The sequence below is a fragment of the Hippocampus bargibanti genome, linkage group LG17 (genome assembly GCF_051943395.1).
Source record: "Hippocampus bargibanti isolate YZ-2025 linkage group LG17, ASM5194339v1, whole genome shotgun sequence".
Lineage (NCBI taxonomy): Eukaryota > Metazoa > Chordata > Actinopteri > Syngnathiformes > Syngnathidae > Hippocampus > Hippocampus bargibanti.
The window spans coordinates 8,715,862-8,740,294 of NC_142750.1; the positions used below are offsets into that span (position 1 = coordinate 8,715,862).

General features: G+C 40.1%; 3 protein-coding genes across 6 annotated transcripts; 2 read left to right on the forward strand and 1 right to left on the reverse strand.

Annotated features, from left to right (window-relative positions):
- The first annotated feature begins 1 nt into the window (after position 1).
- On the forward strand, positions 2–10,639 carry snx8a (sorting nexin 8a). Of its 3 annotated transcripts, none has more exons than XM_089018592.1 (14): positions 2–128; positions 765–835; positions 1,743–1,870; positions 3,514–3,646; positions 4,384–4,574; positions 5,707–5,827; positions 6,009–6,145; positions 6,281–6,361; positions 6,434–6,594; positions 7,956–8,085; positions 8,157–8,225; positions 8,305–8,454; positions 8,553–8,702; positions 9,770–10,639. In XM_089018592.1, exons 2-14 carry the CDS (start codon positions 814–816, stop codon positions 9,836–9,838), a joined length of 1,542 nt encoding a protein of 513 aa, XP_088874718.1. In that variant the 5' UTR covers positions 2–128; positions 765–813; the 3' UTR covers positions 9,839–10,639. The 3 variants fall into 3 exon arrangements, with proteins under 3 accessions (XP_088874718.1, XP_088874716.1, XP_088874717.1); XM_089018590.1 differs by lacking the exon at positions 2–128 and adding an exon at positions 377–392; XM_089018591.1 differs by lacking the exon at positions 2–128 and having other exon boundaries at positions 739–835.
- On the reverse strand, positions 9,886–13,114 carry nudt1 (nudix (nucleoside diphosphate linked moiety X)-type motif 1). 2 transcript variants are annotated; one of them, XM_089018597.1, is made up of 4 exons: positions 13,050–13,114; positions 12,349–12,505; positions 11,481–11,626; positions 9,886–11,407 (listed from the first exon to the last, which is right to left on the reverse strand). In XM_089018597.1, exons 2-4 carry the CDS (start codon positions 12,498–12,500, stop codon positions 11,235–11,237), a joined length of 471 nt encoding a protein of 156 aa, XP_088874723.1. In that variant the 5' UTR covers positions 12,501–12,505; positions 13,050–13,114; the 3' UTR covers positions 9,886–11,234. The 2 variants fall into 2 exon arrangements, with proteins under 2 accessions (XP_088874723.1, XP_088874722.1); XM_089018596.1 differs by having other exon boundaries at positions 12,921–13,057.
- Positions 12,942–14,999, forward strand: mrm2 (mitochondrial rRNA methyltransferase 2). Its single transcript, XM_089018595.1, has 2 exons — positions 12,942–13,218; positions 13,897–14,999. Exons 1-2 carry the CDS (start codon positions 12,942–12,944, stop codon positions 14,328–14,330), a joined length of 711 nt encoding a protein of 236 aa, XP_088874721.1. The 3' UTR covers positions 14,331–14,999.
- The last annotated feature ends 9,434 nt before the right edge of the window (positions 15,000–24,433 follow it).

Genomic DNA, 24,433 nt, shown 5'->3' on the forward strand with positions numbered 1-24,433 from the left:
TCAAGAATCCAGTCAACTCACATCCCTTCCTCCTTCCCGAAACAATCCAAAATGGTGCATTAGCTTCACCCAGAGGAAATCTACCATATTGCAGGATGAAGATACATTCAGGAACCGTCGGAGAAATTGTAATTTTGCCGAAATGTCCTGATGGAAATTTCATATCTTTACTCGACTCCAAAAGCAACACGGTACCATATAAAGCAACACGGTACCATATAAACTTTGTGTTCACTTATTACATTTCAGAATAATTCTGACGAGATCCGCACTATTTCATCATACTGCAGCCTTCCTTTGTGAGGTTTGCATGTTTCCGCCAGGCCTACGTGTTTTCCCCAGGTCCTCCATTGGCAGGCTGATTGAACACCCAAAAGTGTCCAGCGGTGTGAGTGAGTGAGTGTGAGCGTGGTTGCTTGGTCTCTGTGTGCCCTGCAATTGACTGACAACCAGTTCGGGGTTGTCCTTGAGAGGATAAAGCTGTTCAGAAAATGGATGCATGCTTAATTTTATAGTTCATATCTTCTACTTTATTCAGCCATTCATTAGTATGAAAGCTAATTGCAAAACCTGCTTCACACTAAATAAATACGATTGAATGCATTAGCTATAAACGCTTTCTTAAAGACAAATTTAAAACTTCACAACACGTATGTCGTTGCATCTGCCTTAGACTTTATTGTGGCCATTACTCGTATGGACTTTACACCAAAAGAAGCCTACTACAACTTTAAGAAATAAATGACTTTTTTTCGCTTCTGCAGGAAATCACATGGAGGTGCTCTTGCGCTCACATGACAGACAGTCCGAGCAATGGCTGAAGAGATCAATGAAGGTACGCTATGTACATAAAGTACTCACATCGTTCTGTTTTGCAACTTCTAATCTTTTTTTTTTTTACTTTTGCTGCTCGCGTAGAACCGGCGTAGCTAAAGTTAGTTAAAACGATTGCGTTTGCAGTGGGGTCAATCGGTTGAAGTAACGATGATAAGTTGGTGTTTTGAATTTGTATTTTTGCTCCACCTGCATGATACTCACAACAACAACAACTACAACAACAATTGTTAACTGATAAAGTTTTGATGCGGTTTCCTAAAAATATATGCTAATATATGCTACACTCTTGCATCCAGTTCCAAAATGATTGGAATAATTCAATTGCACAAATTCATCTATGAGATTAATTCACATTAACAAACGCAGCTGGAGGGAAAATTTAATTGTTCATTTTATGCCAGGATTGAAGTGTAAATAAAAATGAAATAATGCTTGGTAAGACGCCATGAACTAGTTGATCATAAACCAAGTTACAACTGTCACATGCTGAGGTCTAAATCATCATTTGATTTCTGATGATGGGGCAGAACACGGTGATGGAATGCTCACCACGTCCACCTATTAGGACTGAGCTGTGGGTTAAAATATGGGCTCTGGTCTTTCTGTTTGTAATTTGCATGTCCTCGTTCTTAAACAGGCTTCCTCCTGCATCCCAAATTTTCATTGAAGACTAAATTGTTGAACTGTGTGTTCTCCAAACGGACATGGAGAAGAAAAAAAGGCCACCTGTCTCCAACATTGTCCATAGGTGTACTGTGATTGTGAATTTGACTTGCAACAGGGTAGGCTCCAGCTCATCTGCCACCCAAATAGGACATGCAGTTTAAAACACAGCTATTTAAAAGGGCAGATTGTAAAATCTTGTGCCCATGTTTAAAATCTAACCGTAGTCTTTTCCTTTGCAGGCTCAGTTCCTTCTTATTACAGGGAGGTGTACGAGGTCGTCTGCTACCCAAACGATGAGAGAGTTCAGGGAGAAGTGTTTCAAAGGTTGCTCGATAGCACTAAACTGTCCAAGGCAATTCAAGCCCAGGTGAGGTGCTATACATTGTACAAGCGCTTTAGGTTAAATGTTAAACCCGTTCTTGGGGTTCTGCTACTACAAGCTGTAAACCCTCATCTGACAAAGACTGGATATTTGGGCCTTAGTATTCTTCTCATAAACATTGCATTGTCAACAAGAGCAAGATGTTCTCTACACTTCGTTTGCTTTGTCATTTTGTAAAACTAAAACGCAATAGAATTTAATGTTTACAATGAACCAAATGCATTCAAACTTCTCAAACGTTAAATGGCTGTCAGAATATAGCAAATTTACGAATACCAATGCAGAGGAACATGTGTTACGTTCTGATGAAACTAAGGTCAAGTTTTATGGCCATTATTTTGTTATATTATTACATATTATGTTTTTTTTTTCCCAAGATGGCGCCAGATTAGGCAACCGTCAACACGTCCTCTCACGAGCCTTGGTTTTTGTTGTTGTTTTTGTGCTTTCTTTTGTCACTTTGTGTTGTCGTGTGTCGTGTGGAACAGATACGGATTGTTTGTCAGCATTTTTGGCCACGGCAATCATCAAGCAGGAGACTGTGCTGAGTGATTGCGCCTTTTCGGCAGCATGAATATGCCAGTCCTGTTTTTGAATGGGAGGAATGTCGGTGCCATTTGACTGTCATCGCTGGACAGCTCCGGGGCGATTGTGCTCTTTTGCGCTTGTAACGGGCAGCATCTTCACAGCCCCGCTTTGTTCAGCGGAATAGTCGGTGCTGTTGGACAGTCTGCGGCTGGATGGATGCATGGCTTGAGGAGCCCGCGATAAGAAGAAAGGAGCGTCAGCGCAGAGCGCCGATGTGTATGTGGACTTGTCGCGGCTTGGAATTGAAGCGGATTTATGTGGGACAGGAGATATACAATCTCTTTTCATCAATGGATGCTACAGCTTCGTGTTTGCTTTCAACATTTAGCTTGTAGCAAATGTGTACGTTCCACTATGACGTCCCTGATGGTGAAAAGGACGCCTTTATATTCCCCTCTTTCATTGAGAACTGCTACATGTCACAAAGAGGGTACAGGAAGTGCTGACTAATGAATGACTCTTTGTGTCTTTGTGTTGTCATATTGTTTGTTATTTAGTATTATTGTTGTTGTTTTTTATGTTTCCTTTCTTTCCTTTCCTTTTCCTTTCATTACTTTACTGCTGTGTAACTTCCGGGTAGAGTGAACGCTGGCGCGAATGGCTGCCGCTGCTCACCTGCGCAAAAAAATCCAGAGACTGTAAAGTGTTCTTGAGAGTTTTGAAAGGTGCTTTGAAATTAAATGTATTATTATTGTTGTTATTATTCCAAAATTTTTATTACACAAGGACTATTTTTCTTCAGAAATGGTCTGATAGGAAATGCCAGTCAATGTGCACAGCTGTTTCAGTCTTTTGCTGGAAGAAGAAAAAAAAGTCAGGAAAAGCCTCCTCGAACATCTGAAAATCATTTGAGGTTAATCGGGCACACTTGAATGATCTTGCGGTTGAATCCCATTCATTGATTTTGAATGAGATTGGTAAATTCTAAACACAGCCACATTCCAGTTACAAAAGGGTGTGCACATCTTTGCAACCACATTATAACTCATGGGACGGGGACATGTTTGTCGCTGACCGTATTTGTCTCCTCCCACTCTCAGATCGCCCAACATGTTGACGCCGGCACCGATGGATCCCTGAACAAGCTATCACTCTACAAAGCACTCGCTTTAATCGCTGTTGCCCAGCAAGGAAAGCAGCCGACTCCCAAAGTCCTGGAGAACTACATAAAAGGTGGATAAGGATGTCAAAAGTGAATGTTTTGCTGAATGAGTAATTTGGTCATTCTTCTGGTTGATTCTGGGGGAATCAACAAGGGTGTTCAAACTATGGTTACGCACCAGACTCAGCTCACTGAACATCTATCAATAGCTGTGTTTTTGCAAACTTACTCCAAATAGCATAGATCAGGAAAAAAACTTGACTCTTAGTATCACCAACATGTCCAATCTTAAACAAAATCAGCAGATTAGACCTGTTTAGCAAAAAAACAAGGGATGTTGTATTCAATTTCCGGTACACAAACATCCCTGTAAAGTAATTTTTTTGAGTGCACACATGGCAGGAAGATGTGTATGCTTGTGCGTGTGTGTGTGTCTGTCGGGAGCCATTTGTCAAGCTTACGGCAAGTCTTTTGTGGTATTATTCAAGTCCCCCTCTGTTATTTGAGGTGTGATCTATAAAACTGCTAACTTCTTGAAACTTTGCCCCTGAGCTAGAACAGGTTTTGTGCATTTTTTCTGCAGGAGATTTCATTCAATTCTTAGCCATATCAGAATACATGGGGATGTGGTTTATGAAAGATCAGCACCCCCTGCACGTATTCCGTCCAGTACATGAGATACCAGCATTCCTTACACGCGAGGCATTGCTTCACTATAGCCGAGCAGTAGCGTAGTTTGTCGCCGCATTTGTGTAAATATTGGAAATTGGGGTGGGGGGGGGGGGGTGTGTGGCTGTGTGCTTTCCAGAGTTTCCAAAGCCTCAGCTGGGGGAGCCAAGAGAGTTGCGCGCACTGAGGATGCAGGCATCTGAGGAGGACGTGCTGACGCTGTCCCTAAACCTGGACAGGCTGCTGAACAGAGATGCGGTCAAGGTGGAGCTCATACCGGAGAAGAAAGGCTTGTTCCTCAAACATGTGGAGTACCAGGTCACAACCCTGGTAGGGAAGCGATGCAACTATCGGAAATGAATACCTTCAGCTATTTTACGACCGTATTTTCCAGTGTATAAGGTACACCCAAAAGTCTCGATTTTCTTCCAAAGCTGAGCGTGCGCCTTATATGTGAAGTAATATTGAACCACGACAGGTCTCGCAAACACTCTCAACAGACACGACTCAATTTCCCCCCATTGAAGAAGTAGTGCCTCTAGTGTAGTGCCTTATAATATGGTGTGTCTTTTATTTGGAAAACTTTTTTATATTTATATATTATCCTTAGAAAACATTTTTCCATTCATTGAAGGTGCACCTTTTAGTCCGGTGCGCCTTTTATATGGAAAAAGTTTGAAAATACACCATTCATTGGGGGTGAGCCTAATACTCCTGTGCGCATTATACACCGGAAAATACGGTAGTTAGATCGTACAACAGCATCATTGTGTGGCCTGGTTCCAAATCGTCCCTGGTCCGTGGACCCGTCATTTGGCCAACAGCTGTACAGCATTCACAATTCCAATGATACTGTTGGTCTGCTTGTCAGCAAATGGATGAATAAGACAAAATATTGCAATGTATTTTTTTTTTTACGTTTACTCATTCACTGCCAGACGATGTGAAAAAATGTGTCCACTCCAGTGCCAGGGTTTTTGTCATTTTCACTCAAATTGCAGGAACCATAGAATATTGAGTTATAGGACTACATAAACATTCAATGCAGCATAAAAACATGACACTCTCTTCTTTCATCAGAAAAAAAAGAGTTACACGTGTCTGGAGTTATCCGAGCTTGAAATGGGGGTGGCTTTCAAAAGGCAAATGCTGCCCTTAGTGGGAGGGAAAAACATTGCCAGCGGTCTGGAAGTCTGACCAGCGCTTTATCAGCACCCCCAATTTCACCCAAGAAACCAACACCCGAACAAATTCTGTAATGACGCTCCACGTCATGCTTTTTAATACATTCGGGAATGGCAGTGAATGAGTTAATTGAATTTATTAACTAAGTTAATTGAGTTAATTGAGTTTAATTGCATAAGATCTTGACTTTTGCATGAAATAAAATTGACCGCAAACAACAAGTGCATCCAATTTCTGACAGTATATACATATATATTTTTTTCATATTTCCCTCCAGCGTTACAAAATGTCCGTATATCGACGCTACAGTGACTTTGACGTCTTCCACGAGATCCTGCTCCAGAGATTCGCCTACAGAGTCGTGCCTTCGCTTCCACCCAAAAGAATGTTGAAAGGAGGTACAGTGCCAACTCTCCACATTCTCCACCCCTTCAACATAACAGGATGTCCATATTGACAGTTTGATTGCAATGTAACCCATTTCCTTTTCATATTCTTAACTGGTTTGGCCACCAGGCCCAGCAAAGCACTCAATATTACTTGCTGAGACTTGTAATGCCACGAATGTTTTTGCCACAGTCCTGACGTCGGTTTCCGAGCGGGATTTCATCGAGGCGAGGAGGCGCGCGCTGGGCCGATTCCTCAACTTGGTGGCGCAGCACCCTTTCTTCTCAGAGGATGAACTGGTCAAGACCTTCTTCACCTTCAGCGGCTCTGTATGCCTTTTCCTTTGTGCAAATTTGCTTGCTCTGCAAACTGAGGACTGATATCGCCATGGCAACTTCCAGTGATTCATTGTCCGTTATTCCCCTCACCCACCCTCCTCCATTTTCAACGCGCTTCACAAACAGGATGTCCAGATAAGGCTGCGGGATGCTTACAAGAAAACAGGCGACGAGTTCATGACAAACAAAAATGCAACAGTGGCAAAGGTTTGTGAATTCATCCACCGACCTGGTAGGTTCTCATCAAGAGTTTATGGGATATTTGGCACGTTTCCACAGGAATATCTCCCAACCGACATCCAGGCACAGTTCTCTGTGAGCCGAGAGCTGATTAAGAACATCCACAACAGCTTCTGCAAGCTGCGCGAGCGAGCCGAGAGTATCGCCGAACGTTCGAAAGGGAACGCCAGTGACCTCCTCATGTTTGGCAGGGAGCTCAGGTATTTTGTTATTGCACGACTGTCACTCCAAATTATTAACGTATTTTCTGGTGTATGAGGCGCACCGGAGTATTATTAGGTGCACCACCAATGAATGGTGTATTTTCAAACTTTTTAGATGTATAAGGCGCACCGGACTATGAGGCACACCTTCAATGAATGAAAAAGTTTTCCAAATATAATACAGTATATAAATAGATTAAAGCTTTGCAAAGATAAAGCACACCGCATTATAAGGTGCTACAGGAGAGGCCGAGGTCACGCACTACTTCGACATGGGGGAAATGGAGTCGTGGCTGCTGACAGTTGCGAGACCTGGTTCTGCTCAACATTCATCTATCTATATCTCACTGGCTATCTGGCTATGTAGCTAGCTATCCAGTTAGCTATCTACTTATTTATCTGGCTACCTAGCTAGAACTTGAGTAGCTAATTATTAGCTATCTAGCTGGCTCGTTAGCTATCTATCTAACTATCTATTAGATATATAGCTGGCTAGCTAGCTATTAGCTATCTATTCGCTCCCTAGGTAGCTTTCTATCTATTTGAGTTGTTCTGGGTTGAGTGAACGCTGGCGCATGTGACTGTCGCTGCTCATTCACAAAATAATTTATCCTGTGACTGTAAAGTGACCTTGAGAGTTTTGAAAGGCGCTTATAAATGAAATGTATTATTATTAATTCACATATAAGGCACACGTGCGTAAAAGGCACAGGGTGATCTTTTGAAGAAAATCAAGGTTTTTGGGTGTCCCTTATTGTCAGAGATATTCCGTCGGACACTGTGAACAAAGGCTCGAACACAGGAAGATTGTCTTTTACTGCCGGCAGGGGACATAGCCATTCAAGACAGACGCCCAAATTCTGCAGCCCTTTGCCAAGCCATTTATTGAGAGTATATGCAAATTTAAGTGATACATTAGTAAAACATAGTTTTCTTGATTTGAACACCACGCCCTGGACGTCCCAAACACCAACAGCACATAGACATTTTTATTGGTTGTCTTTCCCTGAACCGAATGAATTTGTAACCCGGCTAATGATCTCCAGGTGTGAAGGAGTAACAAATCCTAAATTACTCCTGTAAACAAGAGGTTTCCCAAGTCCTAAATTCCGCCCAAGGCCAGATCTCCTCGATGAAGATGACAGGTTAACAGGCTGTGTCTGTTCACCTCAGATTGACCCCAGGTTTCTCTGTGCTTCAATTGTGTATTCTAGTCACACATGTTCACTAAGCATATAAGAGCATGAAACTTTTAAATATGATAACTTATATTCTGTCAATACTCTTACCACTCATACACCGGAAAATACGGTATATACACGTCCATAAAGTCATTTTGTCATTTTTTTTATCGACAGCATGCTGAGCTCGGACACGTCGTCCCTTCCGTCACTCGCTTCGTCACAGAGTACCTGGAGCCGTCTATGTCAGTCTCTCAAAAGTCTATCGGTGGAATTTGCCGTGCTCTCGGACAAAGCGGCTGAGCAGGTAACAAGGCGCAATCTTCCAATTTCAAAAATGGCAATGAAGTAAACATCATTTTGTTTCCATGTTCTCAGGGCAGGCGGGAAGAGGATGACGTCGTGGAAAGGCTGAATCTTTTCCTGGATTTGCTGCAGTCGTATAGAGTGAGTGCCTCTCGGTGTTTGCCGATGATACTTTATCGAAGGTGTAAAAATAGACGTAATCGTCACTTGTCCACTCCAGGACCTGTGCGAGCGCCACGAGAAGGGCGTTCTTCACGAGCATCAGCGGGCGCTTTACAAATACAGCGTGATGAAGAGGCAAATGATGAGCACCACTGTGCAGTCCAAAGAGCAGGCCTCTATGGAGCAGCTCGAATCGCGGATAGTTCAGGTTAGACTCGTACGCCGTATCTGCTGCGAAACAGAGGGAAATGTCAATAAAAGGGTGCTTTGTGTTTTCCTCTTCTTCTCCCTTGATTCTATTTCTAGCAAGAGACTGCCATACAGATCATGGAGTTGCGGAATTACTTTTCTCTCTTCTGTCTGCACCAAGAGACGCAGCTCATCTTCACCTACTTGCCAATCACCTCCCACATCCTGGGAGCCTTGGTCAATTCTCAGGTGCAAGGACATAGAGAGGTGAAACTGCTTTCATTCATTCATTCATTCATTCGTTTATTCCTCTATTTTTTCACTCATCTATTTACTTACCTATGTTTTTACTTGTGTTTATTTGTTTATCAGTTTATTTATTTATCAACCTATTTATTTAATTGTGTACTTATTTATCTTTGTTTTTTTATTCGCATGTTTATTTATTCATGTGATTATTTATCCATCTATCAATGTATCCATTTATGTAGAATACTTCCTCCCCTGCATATTCGTTGGTTTCAAATTTACATCTTATTTTTTGGGAAATATGGCGAGATCTTTTTTTTCCGGGAGCAGGGAGGTATCACGTTGTATTATATACATGTACTGGATATGCTTTCTGAAACACCCTAACATGCCACCTGATAGCGCCAAAGCCCCGTCTGAACAGAAAATAAACTAATTTTCGGCGATATTTCAGCTAATAAGAGGACAGTAGAGTAACTTAACTCAAGCGCCATTCCCAAATTTGTTCTGCTTTTGTTTTTTCATGCTTGGGTGCAGATAAAGTGCTGGCCATGGCCTCTGGCAATGTTTTTTCTTTTCCACAAGGGGGCAGCATTTTCTTTTTTTCCATGTTAGTGCTTTGTTGCAGCTTCAACTGTAGTTAAAGTGCGATATAAACCAATATGTATGTACAGTATTGCATTGTATTTTGGACAGCCGCCCTCATTTCAAGCTCATATAACTCCAGAACCATATAACTTAACAATTAGCTCTTTTTTTCTGATGTAAGAAGAGCATCTAAGGTTTCTCACCCCGTATGGAATGTTTATGTAATCCTAAAAGTCAATATTCTGTGGGTCCTGGAATTCAAGTAACAATGACAAACCCTGACACTGGCGTGGACACATTTTTGCACGCCTGGCAGTGAATGAGTTAACGATATACATTTGTTTGTAACAACCCCGCTGAGTGTTAAATAATGTGTTAAATGATACATTCAATGTATTTTCCCCCCTATACAATGATTTTGTTTTGTTTCTATATGTACACTATATTGTAAGCATCATACCAAACGATAGAAAAATTGGTTCTTCGTCTCTTTCCAGATGGGCGCGGTGTGGAATGCACTCCAGCCCAAGCTCAGCTGCCTCTTGGTTGAAAACAACGGTTTGTAACCTGGCCTTGAATAAATGGATTTGAGATGCAAGAGGGAAACCGGGCGAGGATTTAAAAAAAAGCAACTATCAACTGCACGCTGCACATTACACTACAAGTGGTTTTTCCTACCACTCTCATTTGGATTTATTAGGTTTGGCCTTTTGACATTTTGGCCGTCGGCGAATATTCTCAATGTTCAAATTAAACTTTTCCTGCCAACCGGAAAGGAAATGAATGATCCAGGCTGTAAGGTAGCACAGTGTACATTATTGCCCTTTATGTTCTTAAGTTATTACATAAGAAGTGGAGGGAATAACATGGAGTATTTTACTTTATTTAAATCCTGGGAACATTTATTTTTGCTCCCAGAATTCCGATATTTGATACAGGTGATACACATCTTTATCTATGTGCTTCCTATTTTGCCATCTTGTTTTATGCAGTTTGCTGATCATTGACATGACAACTCCCACATGCTAATTTAAGGCACCGAGGCTCCAACATGCACAATACCGTTGGAACGTGAGCTGAACTTTGGAATGACACTACACTTCTCAGTTCAGATGTGCAATATGTATAGTAGGAATCCAATCAACCAAGTGCCGATAATTTCAAAGCTGTTTTGGAACACTTTTATTCTTATTAAAAAAAGACACCTCCTGGGAGGAAAAATAGGAACACTTAGTCTGATTTGCACAGCTTTTACACAAAACTGCATAAACGTTCATTTTGGTGGCATTTTATAGGAAATTAATTCAGAGATGACTGATGAATCTGTTGATATCTTGCTCCGCTGAGGAATAAAGAATAAAAATGAATGTTTCATGTTTTTTTTTTGTTATGTAGGCAATAAAAACGTTATATTTATGTATATTATTTTGCCCTAACAAGCAGAGCCAACACTCCCGAGCAACTATTCAGTGCAATTAAACAAATGAGATTGCACTTGGGCTGCTCACAACCGTTAGGAGGCAGATTGTCATGCAAACTTGTGATAAGATAAGCACAGGCATTTAATACATTTTGTTTATGATCTGATTGTTCTGAACTCACCATGTCAATTTTGCACTGAGAATCCACAAGCGAGACACAAAAAAAGCTTGTTGCGACTTGCGGATGTCCCAAGATGGCATAAAGCCACATTTTTATCAATCAGGCAAAGCTATTCTATTATTCATGAGACAGTTTTGGTTTGAGGAAAAAGTTTCTCATTTCAACTTATGCACAAGGCACCAAGTGGCCAAACTAATATCATATGAGATGCAGCTTTGACCCAAGTCCTCTTCGCCATTCACATGAAATTTCTTCAGTCAGGGCAATGGTAAGGATGTTTTTTCACAAAAGTACTTTGGTGTGTTGGCTGAACAGCAGGCATTGAGGAATGTCGCACTTCCCACGCAGCTTCCGATCATTTCACAGCACCTCCACCTCATCCAGCTTGTAGTCCAGAATGACATCGTGGCCCTGGAACTGAAAGTAGCCTGCAAATTTCCTCTTCTGTAGCAGCAGTGGGAACCACAGCTTGTCATCAGGCCACATTTGGTCAAAGGGGATCTTGTCACGGTCGAACCACTGAGGTCTCATTTCTACAGGATGGAGAAAGTCAGTTTGCAACATGTTCCCAATTAAAAGCTTCATGAAACTTAGTGTGGAAATTACCTTCCGTTTCCGTTGGCTCTCCATTGTACGAGTCTGCTCGAAAAATATGGACGTCGAGCAGCTGTGCATCTGTGACCATTTCAAATTTGATGTTTCCAATCTTTTCTAGTGTGCCCACTGTGAGGCCACTTTCTTCAAGGAGTTCCCTGACCCATAAGAAAAAAAAACAAATTTAATATAATCGGCAGCAATAAACATAGAACGTGTTCACAATGTTTTGTCATTGTGAGATGACTGGATGATGGAGTCTGAAAAAGCACCAAACACTCCTAGATATTATAGTTATAGGGTCATCATGGCACCCTGACCGAAACAATGTCTACATAGTGACCTGTGACCCAAACCAAGTTTGACGCTCATAAAACTTTTGAGTTTGTCAAATCATTTTAATACACATAAACGGTGGCATGGTAGTCGACTGGTGAGTACACTGGCCTCACAGTGCACAGCCATTGCCTTCCTGTGTGTAGTTTGCATGATTTCCCCAAACTGCGTAGGTTTTCTCCGGATACTCTGGTTTCCTCCCACATTCTAAAAATATGCACGGCAGGTTAATTGTGGACTCCATGTTTGATTGTGAGTGCAAACGTTTTTTTTTTTTTTGTCAATGTGTGCCCTCTGATTAGCTGGCAAACAGTTCAGGATGTACTCCACCTCCAGTCTGAAAACAGCTGGTATAGATTTGAAATTGGATGCATACATTGATAGATAACGTAAATGTCTCGTTATGTTGTTTCATTTTATGAAGAATATAACCAAAGGCACACTACTTTATATGCAAAATATTTTAAGCACGTGATAGTTTACTGTGATGACAGTTTCCAGTTTAGATGGGATGCATGAAACTCCTTATCAAATATGAACGGACCTTCTTGCTCCTTCCTCAACAGTTTCTCCGCTTTGGACTTTTCCCCCAAATCCATTCCATCTCCCAGCTCCGAATCCTCGTTTCTTCATGCCCAGTAGCACCCTGCCAGGCTCGACCACCAGAACCAGAGTCAGGAGCTTCGAAGTCAGCATCCCACCTGTCTCAATAGAAGAAGCAATTGCAATTAGTACGTCGATATTACACGTCCTACGTGCAATCCATTTATTTCGGCTGAACAAATCAATTTCAGCTTGCTGTGTGTCTCCGTGTAATACAATCGACTTGAAACAAGCGCGAAAGTTTCCTACACGATAACACTAAACAACTTTCGTCCTGACACAAGTCCAAAACGAATCATCAGTTATATAGTGTCTTGATGAAAATCAGAAAATGACGTGAAGGAGGCAATTTGTCTATTCATATCAAACTAAAACTCAGAATCATTTACCACAAGGCATCCTCGTCTTGTTTCAGGGGACCTCTATGAGCTGACGGACGCCATTCATTTCAACCTAAAATTTCGACGTATGCGCAGTTCAAACCAGTTGCAATTGCTCTCGCCAGTGACTTGCCCTCGAATTTTGATTCCAAGAATGTTTTGTCTTCTCCACCGAAGATTTTTGCATTCATCGTGTCGCCTCCAGAAGAAGAAAAGCAACGCGGAGCACAGGTGGCTTGCGCGACAGACGAAAGATCCTTACGTCAAAGCTTCTCACGCTCAAAACTTCCGCTGCCGGAGCGCCTTCAAGTTGCTGGAAATCGACGACAAGTTTCGTCTTTTGCAACCGGGAATCTGCGTGGTGGATTGCGGGGCGGCGCCCGGAGCCTGGAGCCAGGTGGCTGTGCACCGGGTCAACTCAGCTGGGACCGGTGAGTGCATTTTTCGCGATTGTTAAAAGAAGCCACAGTGGAGCACCACAATACACTGAATAACTTTACTGTCTTGCTTATAAACTGTACACCAGAACAGTTCCGTTATTAAGTAAAAACAAAAGAAAAGTCAGGAAAAGTGTCAAAAACAAAACAAAACAAAATAAAATCACCCACCAGAAACAACCTCGAAAGGCCGCAGTAAAAGGTTTGGAATTTGTTTTTAAAGAAGACTGCAACAGTCTGGTGGAGTCTTGGTGAAGCCACCAAATATTATACGTTATACACTTTAAGTTCATTTCACAATATCCGTTCTGGTACTTTAGCTCACTTGAAAAGTGAGTGGCTGCAAACCAAAGGTGGTCTTCCCCAAGTTGTTTTACACGTCTCGATCTTAATGACATGAAATAAATGATGACATTCTGAACCTTTGTTTCTTATTCATCTTTCAATCTGAAATCGAATTGTCTTCAGTATGCAACAAAATGAAAGCAATCATCCTTGCCATTCCAAAACCTTTCAAGAGGACTGTGTCATACTGGAAAATCACTGCTATACAACCTACATCATCGACAAGATAATGTGTTACATAATGGCATGTCCATAACTGTTGTGCATTGTCTGCATGCATATCCACTTTGAGATGGACAAATTAACATTAGTGTTTTTTAACTGAAGATCCAACATTACCACGGGGTACAGTCATCGGCATTGACCTCCTAAACATACCACCTCTGGATGGCGCCCACTTTCTGTCCTGCCAAAATGTCACCGACACCGCTACACATGCTAAGCTGCCTGAACTCCTGCCCGGCGGCTCGGCTCATGTCCTCCTAAGTGACATGGCGCCCAATGCCAGCGGCTTCCGGGACCTGGACCACGAGAGGCTCACCGGTTTGTGCTCGTCACTGCTTGACTTGGCCAAGACGATTTTGCGCCCGGGAGGCTCTCTGGTGTGCAAATACTGGGACGGCGCCCTGACCTGTCATCTCCAGGACAAACTCTGTCTCGTGTTTGAGAGCGTTCGGAGTTTAAAGCCACATGCCAGTCGCAAAGACTCTGCGGAGAGGTATTTCCTAGCCAGAAACTACAGAAAACCAGTCAATTCATAGACGTCTTTACCTCTACCAAGGACAATATACTTATTCTTTGTGATTAGCCTTATTTTTTCCTTAATTCTAGTACACATGTTTCGACATAAAGAATAGTTTGTGTGTTTACTAGGCCGTGTCAAACCATGTGTCAATCAGAATCAGAAAACCTGATTCTGAAACCATGTGTCAATCTACATCTGATCCACATTTGAGACTAATTGTCAACTTCCAGAACTTCAACAATTCAATTGAAAATATTCAGATTTTGGTAAACAGTATCTCCATAATCACATGAGCTCACTTTCCCATTTTATAAAATGTTTCTGTGAGGATATTTGTTACCAAAATGGACAGTGTTGCCTCACCGTAACTAAGGAACCAGATAGCATCTTATAGTTAAAGAATGCATAATGGCCATATTAAAAAAAATCCGATTAACTGAAAACAATTGTATGATGTTTTAATATGCAGACTAAGGTGTGTTATTTTTCTATATATTTTTTAAATATTTGTTGTATTATAAAATATGACCCTATTGTACAGTATTGAAAAAAAGTATGTTATTGTGTGTATGTAATACACATAATAAATTTATGACTGACAAATGAAAGACATCCTATCAGTTTATGAAGTTAATAAAATGAGTCAAAATGAAATGAAAAAAAACTAAAATAAATGAAAAAAATGTCTGGCTTCACATTTAATGTTTTTTTTCCACAGTTCCATCCAACAGTGTCGGTGAGGCAAGGTCTGAATTTCCTGCATAGTCGGCAAAATAACTTTTAACCTTTAACAATTGGCCACCCATTAGAAGACAGTTCAAAAATGAAGAAAAAAAATGGAAATGAATACAATTGATAAAATGAGAAAAAAGACAAAAATGAACATGAAGAAATGTTCAAAAATGAAGAACAACATTGAAACGAATACAATTGCTAAAATGACGGAAAAGGTAAAGAAAAGTAAAATGAAATATAGTTCAAAACTGAAGAAAAAATGGAAAGAATACAATTGATAAAATGAGAAAAAGTAGAAAAAATGAACATGAAAAATAATTCAAAAATGAAGGAAAAAATGGAAATGAATACAATTGATAATATGAAAAAAAGTAGAAAAAAGGAACATGAAAAATAGTCCAAAAATGAAGAAAAAATGGAAATGAATACAATGCTAAAATCGAGGGAAAGGTGGAAGAAAAGTCATGAAAAAAAAAATCAAAAATGAAGACAAAATGGAAATGAAAACGATTGCTAAAATGGGGGAAAAGGTAGAAGAAAAGTCATGAAAAATACAGTAAAGTCTCATTATATCGATATCGGATATATCGATAGTCCTGGTTATATCGATATTTTTTCGGACTCCCTTGAATATCGATATAACGACACTTTACTGTAGTTCAATGGAAATTTATTATAATTGATAATATGAGGGAAAAAGTAGAAAAAAATCAACATGAAAAACAGTTTAAAAATGAAAAAAATAGAAATGAATGCAATTAATCACATGAGAAAACGTAAAAAAAACAAGATGAAAATAGTTCACAAATGAAGCAAAACGTTGAAATGAATACAATCGATAACACTAGAAAAAAAACTAGAAAAAAATGAACATGGAAAAATAGTTCAAAAATTAAGAAAAGAAAATCGAAATGAATACAATTGATAAAATGTGGAAAACGTTAGACCCGTTAGAAAAACAGAATACAAACCCTAACGAATGAATAAATGAAGAAAACAAAACACCACCTCCAAAATTTGGGGAGGAATGACTGAAACGTTGATCTTGAATTCAAAGTGGGAGCAATGTACCCTTTTCGTCAATAGGTAGCACTGTTGAGACGATTGAGAGACCACCATCTGTCTACCTTGCTGCCTTGCATCCTTGCAAAGTGCAAACCAAACAGTGTTGCACCACCCGCTTAGTAATATGTAAAGCTTCACACGAAACATATGCCTGGAGAGCTCCACTGAACCTTCTAGTTGCCCCACAGTGTTTGTCCTCCACACTCACTTTGCTTTTTGCCTTGCGAGAAGGAGGAAGGGGCGGGAGGGGGGGGGGGGCATTGAGCGGCACTGCTCATGCTAATAATTAGCACCGGCGGCCATGTGGAAATATCTCACTATGTCATTGAGAGCGAATGATGAGGAAGCCTCACATATTGCTTGACTAATGGCGAGGAAGAAGCACGGCGGAGGAGCTTGGCACACAGAGAATGTGGCTGCTGCCAGGCAAAGGGGAAATATTAGCAGTCTGGTGCACGCCTTGCCTTGAGACACTGCAATACTGCGTAGGGGTCATTCTCATGCAGTGGCTCTCACGCTTTTGCTTGCTTTTCTATTTGGAGACAATTTCCTCTTTTGGAGACAACGGGAATGATCCATTTGGGACGCAATGTCACTTTGAAACGTTGTCATCCGTCATCATCAAGTGTCAAAAGATGTGTTTAATTAAGATTAAATGATTAATCGATAGTTCTTAATCGACAATCCTTTATTTATTTATTTTTAACATTCAAAACACACCAACTCTGTGTTTAATTGAAGTCTGTCCGTTTTTCGACCAAGAACAACACTTTCTACAACCTTAATTTATTCACTGCCAGACAATGTGCAAAAATGTGTCCCCTCCAGTGCCAGGGTTTTTGTCATTGTCACAATTCCTGGACCCATAGAATATTGAGTTTTAGGACTACATAAACATTCAAGACAGCGTTAGAAACTTTAGATTCTCTTCTTTCATCAGAATGAAAGAGTTAATTTCCCAAATTATATGGGTCTGGAGTTATATGATCTTGAAATGGGGCGGGGGGCTGTCCACAATACAATGCAATTTGTACATATTGGTTTATATAGAACTTTAACAACAGCTGAAGCTGGAAGAAAGCGCTAACATGGAAAAAAGCGAAATTCTGCCTGTGGAAGGTAAAAACCATTGCCAGAAGCCATGGCCAGCGCTTTATCATCACCCAAGCATGACAATACAAAACCCGAACAAATTCGGGAATGGTGCTCTGCGTCATATTTCCAATTCCCAATTTGTGAACGAGTTAAAATTACAAGACTAAAAACAACCCAATATTTCTTTTCTGCAGTTCAAAAAGCTTCAAAGCAGGATAGGATAAGCAGGATATAGTGTTTGTCATGCCACAAATGTACCTGACTCTTTCCGACAAGTGGCCAAAGCCAGCATTGATGAGCATCTTTTCTTGTCCTCCATGAGGGATTGAATGGATCTTTGTCATTGGGAGCATCATGCAGAGTCACACCGTTGTTGCCTGCATGCACATTCACAATTGTAATGGACTTTTTACTGGAGGTGAATTTGCGCTGCCTTCCCTCAGTATGTAAGTAATGTACATGTGCTATATGAATAACACAATTGATGTGCCTTTGTGGCACTGTAAAACTGCATATACAGTGTTTCTTATTTATAGTGCTTGTCCTTATGAGGATTGTGGTTGATCTGTAAGATAACCCAGATCATTTTGGAACTCGTCACCAGACAATTTTAGGGCATCATCAAACATGCATTGACACTCATAATTTGAATGATGGAACATCAAAAATGTTCACTTATCATAAAATGTGTCATGTGGTCAATACCAGTGTTTGAAATAACATCTGCCCGGAGGCCCGGGGAGTACAACTTTTACGTCGGGCGTACAACTTTCAAAACGTCTCGGCCCGGGTGGCCGACAACTTCTTCAACAATTGTATTATTTTTTTCAAATCAAACATTTGTTTTATTCAATAAAGCAAAAGCTACAAGCAAACTGCTACAAGCCATGTGGACTCCTCTTTCTAAGCGCCTTTCAGAACTTTAGACTATACTTTACAGTCACGGTATAGTCCGTGACTGTAAATTACCAAATGAACATTCTTTTGGCAATTTGCATACTCGGCACGGCAGCCAATCAGAAGCCTGTTTCGTGCTTCCGACTATACCGTGACTGTAAAGTGTACTTGAGCGTTTTGAAAGCCGCTTAGAAAGAGGAGTCCACATGGCTTTGAGTAGACAACGCAACGCAAACATTGCATTGTGCACCATGATGACAAACGACAACTGGAGCAAAATAATCAGCAAGGAAGCATTTGTGGTAGGTACTTCCTTAATTAAAAAAAATCCTTTATACTTCACAGCAATTTTTTTTTTTTTTTTTTGATTAGTCGTCTGATTGTGTTTCAAGTTGTGAAAAATGGGGCAGGCAACTTTTCAGAGTTGTCTGCCCGGGTGTCCGCTAACTTTTTGTGATGAATTTCAGACACTGTCAATACCCTTTTGAACTTTCATTATCAGCCACGGTTAAACTTGACTCCTCAGATCGAGATCTTCATCAAACCTTCCCTGACTTTCCGATTAGCTGATTTGTCTCAAGGCTTTACGTGTATATATTTATGTGTGAATGTAAATCAAAACAATATATAAAAAAATCAAAAATGTAAGTAAAAAAAATGGAAATAATATAATAGATACAATGAGAAAAAGTAGGATAAAATGAATCTGAAAAATAGTTCTAAAATGAAGAAATATGGAAATGAATACAATTGATAAAATGGGAAAAATGTAGAAAAAATCAACATGAAGAGTAAAATTGCTAAATGAGGAAAAAGGTAGAAAAATGAATATGAAAAATAGTTAAAAAATTAAGAAAATAGAAATTAATACAATTGATAAAATGAGAAAAAAGTAGAAAAATGAATCTGAAAAATAGTCCAAACATGAAAGAAAAAAAATGAAATGATTGCAGTTGATACAATAAGAAATAAGAAAATAATTATGAGACAGTTAAAAAAAATGGAATGAATACAATTGATAATTTGAGTAAAAAGTAGAAAAAATGAACTAGAGAAATAGTTCAAAATGAAGAAAAATGGAAATGAATCCTATTGATAAAATGAAGAAAAAGGGATGAAAAACGAATAAGAAAAATAGTTAAAAAATGAAGACAAAAATTTAAATGAATACAATTGATAAAATATTAAAACAGTTGAAAAAAATAAGATGAACATTTTTTTTTCAAAACTGGAGAAAAATGTAAATGATTACAATTGATAAAATGATAAAATAGAAAAAAGATATGAAAAATAGTTCACAAATGAAGAAAAGATCAATATGATACAATTGCAAAAAAAAAAACAATGTGCCAACATGGTAGTGTTATCTAAAGTGTGTCATTTGTCGTCTTCCTTGTAATTATCTCCTTCGGGATGACTGGATCGCACCATTATTTGCAGTTAATACGGATTAGATCTTCTCTTGTGTCTTTGTAGCAAATGTTCTCGTAGATCTTTGTGGCTGATGATGTGTTACTTGACTCATCGCTTTCATTCAAAAGCATTTGCCCTGCCCTCGATTGCTTTTCAAAGGCTCCCATATTTTGTTTATGTCCCACCCTCGCCTTCCTTGAAATGTACAGCGTACTAAACTGCGGTTTTACGAACCGCCACTGGCAGCTTTGCTTTATATTTTCCTCTGTGCCCTAGGCTAATGGTAACTCGGAAGCCTGGGCATGGATAGAATACACGCCTCATATTTACGGGAGGTCAATAATATTGACGCACTGTCTGCAACTTGCTACGTTGATTAACTCACTTCATTCAGATCTACTCTCAGGGGCTTGTTTCCGTCGCGACTGCAATCGATGGCCCTTTCTGTTTGTTAAACAGTCACGTGACTTCCACTTCCTCTCAAGCAGCAACATCATCATACGCTCCATCGCTATACTCCAGTGAGATGATGGCAAAAATGATGTATCACGCAATGGGACACAAACTTCAATGTTGATAAATGGCTGGCTATGTTTTCCAAGCGTTCAAAATCTCTATATTAAGGCAGACGTGAATTCAAGTCGAGTTTCTCTCTGTACCATCCTTAAAGGACAACCGACGTCACTTTTTTGTTTCCTAACTGACATCAGAAAAACTTTTTGTAGCATCTAAAATGCCTAAAACACGCAGTATGATATTTTTATTCAAATGCAAAACACCAATAAAAATTACTTAGTGTCCAAAATCTGCAAAAAATTGAGCTGTGAATTGGGCATTTTCAGAAGGTCCCGCCCCCTGTTGGTGACATCACGCCAAGACGTCTTGCATTGCTAGAGAATCAGAACAATGACTTCAAATTCGGAGAATATGCTTTCTTGTTACACATCCAGTTATGAATATGATTCAAATAGTTCTTTAAAATTTTGAAAGGCGCTTACAAATGAAATGTATTATTATTAATTATTTATATTGATTTATATAGTGCTTTTACAACAGCTGATGCTGGAACAAAGCGCTAACATGGACAAAAGGCAAGAAACATTGCCAGAGGTCTGACCAGCACTTTATCAGCCCCCCCACGACCCCGCAAGAAAAACCAAAACCCGAGGAAATTCGGGTATAGCACTCCACGTCACACTTTTTAATTCCCAAATAAATTCGGGAATGGCAGCGAATGAGTTAACTTTGTACCAAAATCTCAAATTGTCATGTGTGATAAATAATAGTGACATTTTGAAATAATTATGTTTCTCTGTTTCCACTCGCTACAGGCATAATTGAACAAATACTAGACTGATTTCAAACTTAGGAAACAATCTTTGTGTGTGTGTGTGTGTGCAAGTAATAATGTGATGTGATGATGAAACATTGATTCATTTTAACAGCCTCCAAAGGAAGACAAAACTCTCACGTAGTTCACGACAAAAATGAGTTTGATACTCTTCTAACACGTCTCTCCATCTCGAACCAAACCGAGAAACGGTAATCAATTGGCACTTTAGAGCACCCCATTGTCACGCGCATGTCACAGACACAGACACCCCGAGGGGAGACATTGAAGGCACGACGGGCTTGAGGTCAAACAGATGCGAGCCAAACTTGTATCCATTTGCAAATGCCACTAAGTGTCTATGGGTGCATCCTGTTATTATCCTTTAGCTTCCATTTTGCCTTCTCCTTTCTTGTTTCTCATCTTGTCCTCCCATCCATGCCACAAAATAACGACCATTGCTTTTAAAAGTTAGACATGTTATTTTGGTGACTTTTCAAATGATGCTGTTTATTGCGAGTGAGCGGCCGGGGTCTCGTGGCGACACTCAAGAAGCACCGCTGGCAGTGATTGTCATTTCCACTTGAGTTGAAAGACGGATGTCTGAGATAGGAGACGCAGGCCCGACCAGCGCGCCAAACCCAGCAGTTACCGTCATTTGATTTGGACCCCTGATAATAAACAGTCCAAAAAATGTAAGACTGGATGGCGCCGTGGGAATACAAAGAAAAGAAGTATAGAGACAAATTGGACCGCACATGTCAGTAAAGTCGGATTCGCCGGGTGCTGCAATTGGATTAAACTTTTCAGCGGTCCGACTAGACATTGATGTCCTGGCCTCCAGCGGCGCACCGTGGAGTCTATTTGCCGTGGCTGTGCAGAGTGCGGCGTTGATCTCACCAAGCTGCTTTCAGCAAAGGGCCGACTAGTTGCTTCATTTGGATTTCATATTTTATCTAATGCACGGCGTAGGCAAACAGAGGATTATTAACAATTACAGTACAGCCTCAAATGCTCATGGCTCAAATTCGATCAGTGGTTTGGCTTCTATCTTGGGCAGAAAATGTGCCAAGACCGGGATGTCTATAGTACTTAGTTACAATGCTGAAAGCATTTTTCACTTTTTTGCTTTTCCAAATGTATTATTCTTATTTTTTTCTTATTATTTTATTCTTTTGATGAGTCTAAAATGGGCCCAATGACACACCTTGGCTCCTCTCTGCCGTCCCTCCGCATTATTAGAAATTGACTGCTTTCATAGGCTTTAAAGGACAACCGACGTCACTTTTTTGTCTTTTAACTGACATCAGAAAAACGTTTTATAGCATCTAAAATACCCAAAACACGCAGTATATTTTTATTCAAATGCAAAACACCAATAAAAATGACTTAAAGTGACCAAAATCTGCAAAAAATTGAGCTGCGAATTGGGCATTTTCAGAAAGTCCCGCCCCCAGTTCGTGACGTCACGCCAAGACGTCTAGCATTGCTAGTGAATTAAAACAATTGCTTCAGATTCTGAGAATATGCTTTCTTGTTACACATCCAGTTATGAATTGATTCAAATAGTTCTGAAGAACAAAGCATACATGTTTGCAATTGATTAAATAATTTATTTGTGCCATTTTGAGGCAACATTGGGGGTAAATCTCTCAACCAAAAAAAGAGGCACAAAACGGTGACCTCCTGTGGCCAGCTCCGTTTCCACAGGCTGATAAATTCCTTGTTTGACGCTTGGACGCCCTCTTCTGGCGGCTTTTGGGTGCAACACGAGGTCCCCAGACCAAACAAGTACAGCAAAATACATTGACACAATGGAAGGACCGCTAGAATCCGTCTTTTTTACGGTCATTTAGTGACGTCACGTACGGACTCGTCACCAACTCAAAAACAAGACTTCCGGAGTATTCAGCGCGAGTCTTACAACGTAAAATATAGCTATATGCGGTGGAATCTTTGTAAAATACGCTCAGTAGAAGTCATTTAAAGCCATTTTACAAATTATGGACACAACATATCTGGAGACATCTGTTGTCCTTTAAGTGATATCTGGTATGATTGCTGAATGCTGTTTGCTGACTAGCTATGCTTTACAGCCCAAAATGGCCGCTTTGCAGTGCCTCAGTCTCAGCTGTGTGTGTTGCACAGAGAACAAGAAGAGGGAATGTTCTTTCTTTTTTTTTTTAACAGTCCGACTTGACAGTTAGCTTGTGGACCGGGGTTATGGGCAGACGTGGTCGCTCTTAGAGTGCCTTATTGTCAGCTGTGAGTATACCTGAGTTATGCAGGGAAATGTAACATTTTAATTGTGTCAATTTTAAATGTGTTCATTATCTATCTATCTGTCGCGCTATCTAGCGAGATAGATAGCTTTCTACCTAACTAGCGCTCTATTTAGCTACTCTCGACCTAGCTAGCTCTCGACCTCACTGGCTCTCTACCTAGCTAGCTCCATATCTAGCTAGCTCTCTATCTATTTATCTCTCTAGCTCTCTTTGCCTTCTTGTGACCTTTAATAATTTCTAAAATTAAGCTGCATTGGTGTCCAAGGGTAATGTTTATTTCTGCCCGGTGACCACTTTACAATGACAGCACGATACCCTTGACTAGTTTTTGGTCATCAGCAAACTTTGTCCATTTGTACTTTAACTTCTCACAGTTGCTTTTCATTTTCATTGTCTCAATGCTATGGTAGAAGAGACATAATTACAAATATATAATGCAGGAAATGTAGCGTATGGCATGCAGAGCGTATCTTATTTGATGAACTCAGCCTAGCCTACTAAGTACCGCGCCAACTAAACATCGAAAGTCAAAGGAATCTTCTCCTTTCTGGCGTGTGCCCTGCATTGCAAAGCTTTATTTAAAAGGAGAGACAGTGCATGGATAAGTTTGTTGTTTTGGACACGTCTGGAGGGCACAGAAGAGCATTTATATTTTTCTTTTGGTCCAAGAGATGATGCACTTGCGTTCATCCACTCCTTGAAATTATTGTCAAAGTGGCGGAGGTAATTTGCAGTCACGGAAGAAATATTTTGTCACGTGGAAGGAAGCACAGACAGGTGCAAACAAACTTTATTTAGTCAATATTATTGCGGTAATTGAGCGTCTTGTTTTGCTGCTCTTCAATCCAACCTGCACAATGCAACTGAAACTTTTCAAGCAAACCAGATTCAAAATATTTCATCAATCAATTTTACACAGCGAATGGGGTGCATTCCATTCTGTTTCCTTCATGTGAACAAAAAGTAAGCTCAAAAAATAAGTGGCAAAGAAATATCAGACAAACAGACAAAAATGGCCAAATAATGAGATAGAACAAGAAGAATCCACAACATCCAAGAATGAGAAAGCTATATTTATATTTCAGAGACAGTAACAGCACTCAACTAACTTGAAATACATGTATGTGGAATATATGACCACAGCCATTTAACTGCCATTTTAATTCGTCCGTTTAAGCCACCTGTAGCAGTGTTTTTTGTTCTTTATTGTAAAGAAGGATAAATCATTGCGTCCGTTTGCGGATGATCGTGGGCTAAACGACATTATCATTAAAAATAAATGTCCGCTTCCATTACTCT

What these genes read in the sequence shown, in the direction of transcription:
- snx8a (XM_089018592.1), top strand. Translation starts at nt 814, where the DNA reads ATGGCTGAAGAGATCAATGAAG. An exon ending in GGCTGAAGAGATCAATGAAG is followed by an intron (nt 836 to 1,742) that starts GTACGCTATGTA and finishes TTTCCTTTGCAG; the next exon opens with GCTCAGTTCCTTCTTATTAC. An exon ending in AGGTGCAAGGACATAGAGAG is followed by an intron (nt 8,703 to 9,769) that starts GTGAAACTGCTT and finishes GTCTCTTTCCAG; the next exon opens with ATGGGCGCGGTGTGGAATGC.
- mrm2 (XM_089018595.1), top strand. Translation starts at nt 12,942, where the DNA reads ATGTTTTGTCTTCTCCACCGAAGATTTTTGCATTCATCGTGTCGCCTC. An exon ending in GGTCAACTCAGCTGGGACCG is followed by an intron (nt 13,219 to 13,896) that starts GTGAGTGCATTT and finishes TTTTAACTGAAG; the next exon opens with ATCCAACATTACCACGGGGT.
- nudt1 (XM_089018596.1), bottom strand. Translation starts at nt 12,978, where the DNA reads ATGAATGCAAAAATCTTCGGTGGAGAAGACAAAACATTCTTGGAATCA. An exon ending in GTTGAGGAAGGAGCAAGAAG is followed by an intron (nt 11,627 to 12,348) that starts GTCCGTTCATAT and finishes CTTATGGGTCAG; the next exon opens with GGAACTCCTTGAAGAAAGTG. An exon ending in AGAGCCAACGGAAACGGAAG is followed by an intron (nt 11,408 to 11,480) that starts GTAATTTCCACA and finishes TCCATCCTGTAG; the next exon opens with AAATGAGACCTCAGTGGTTC.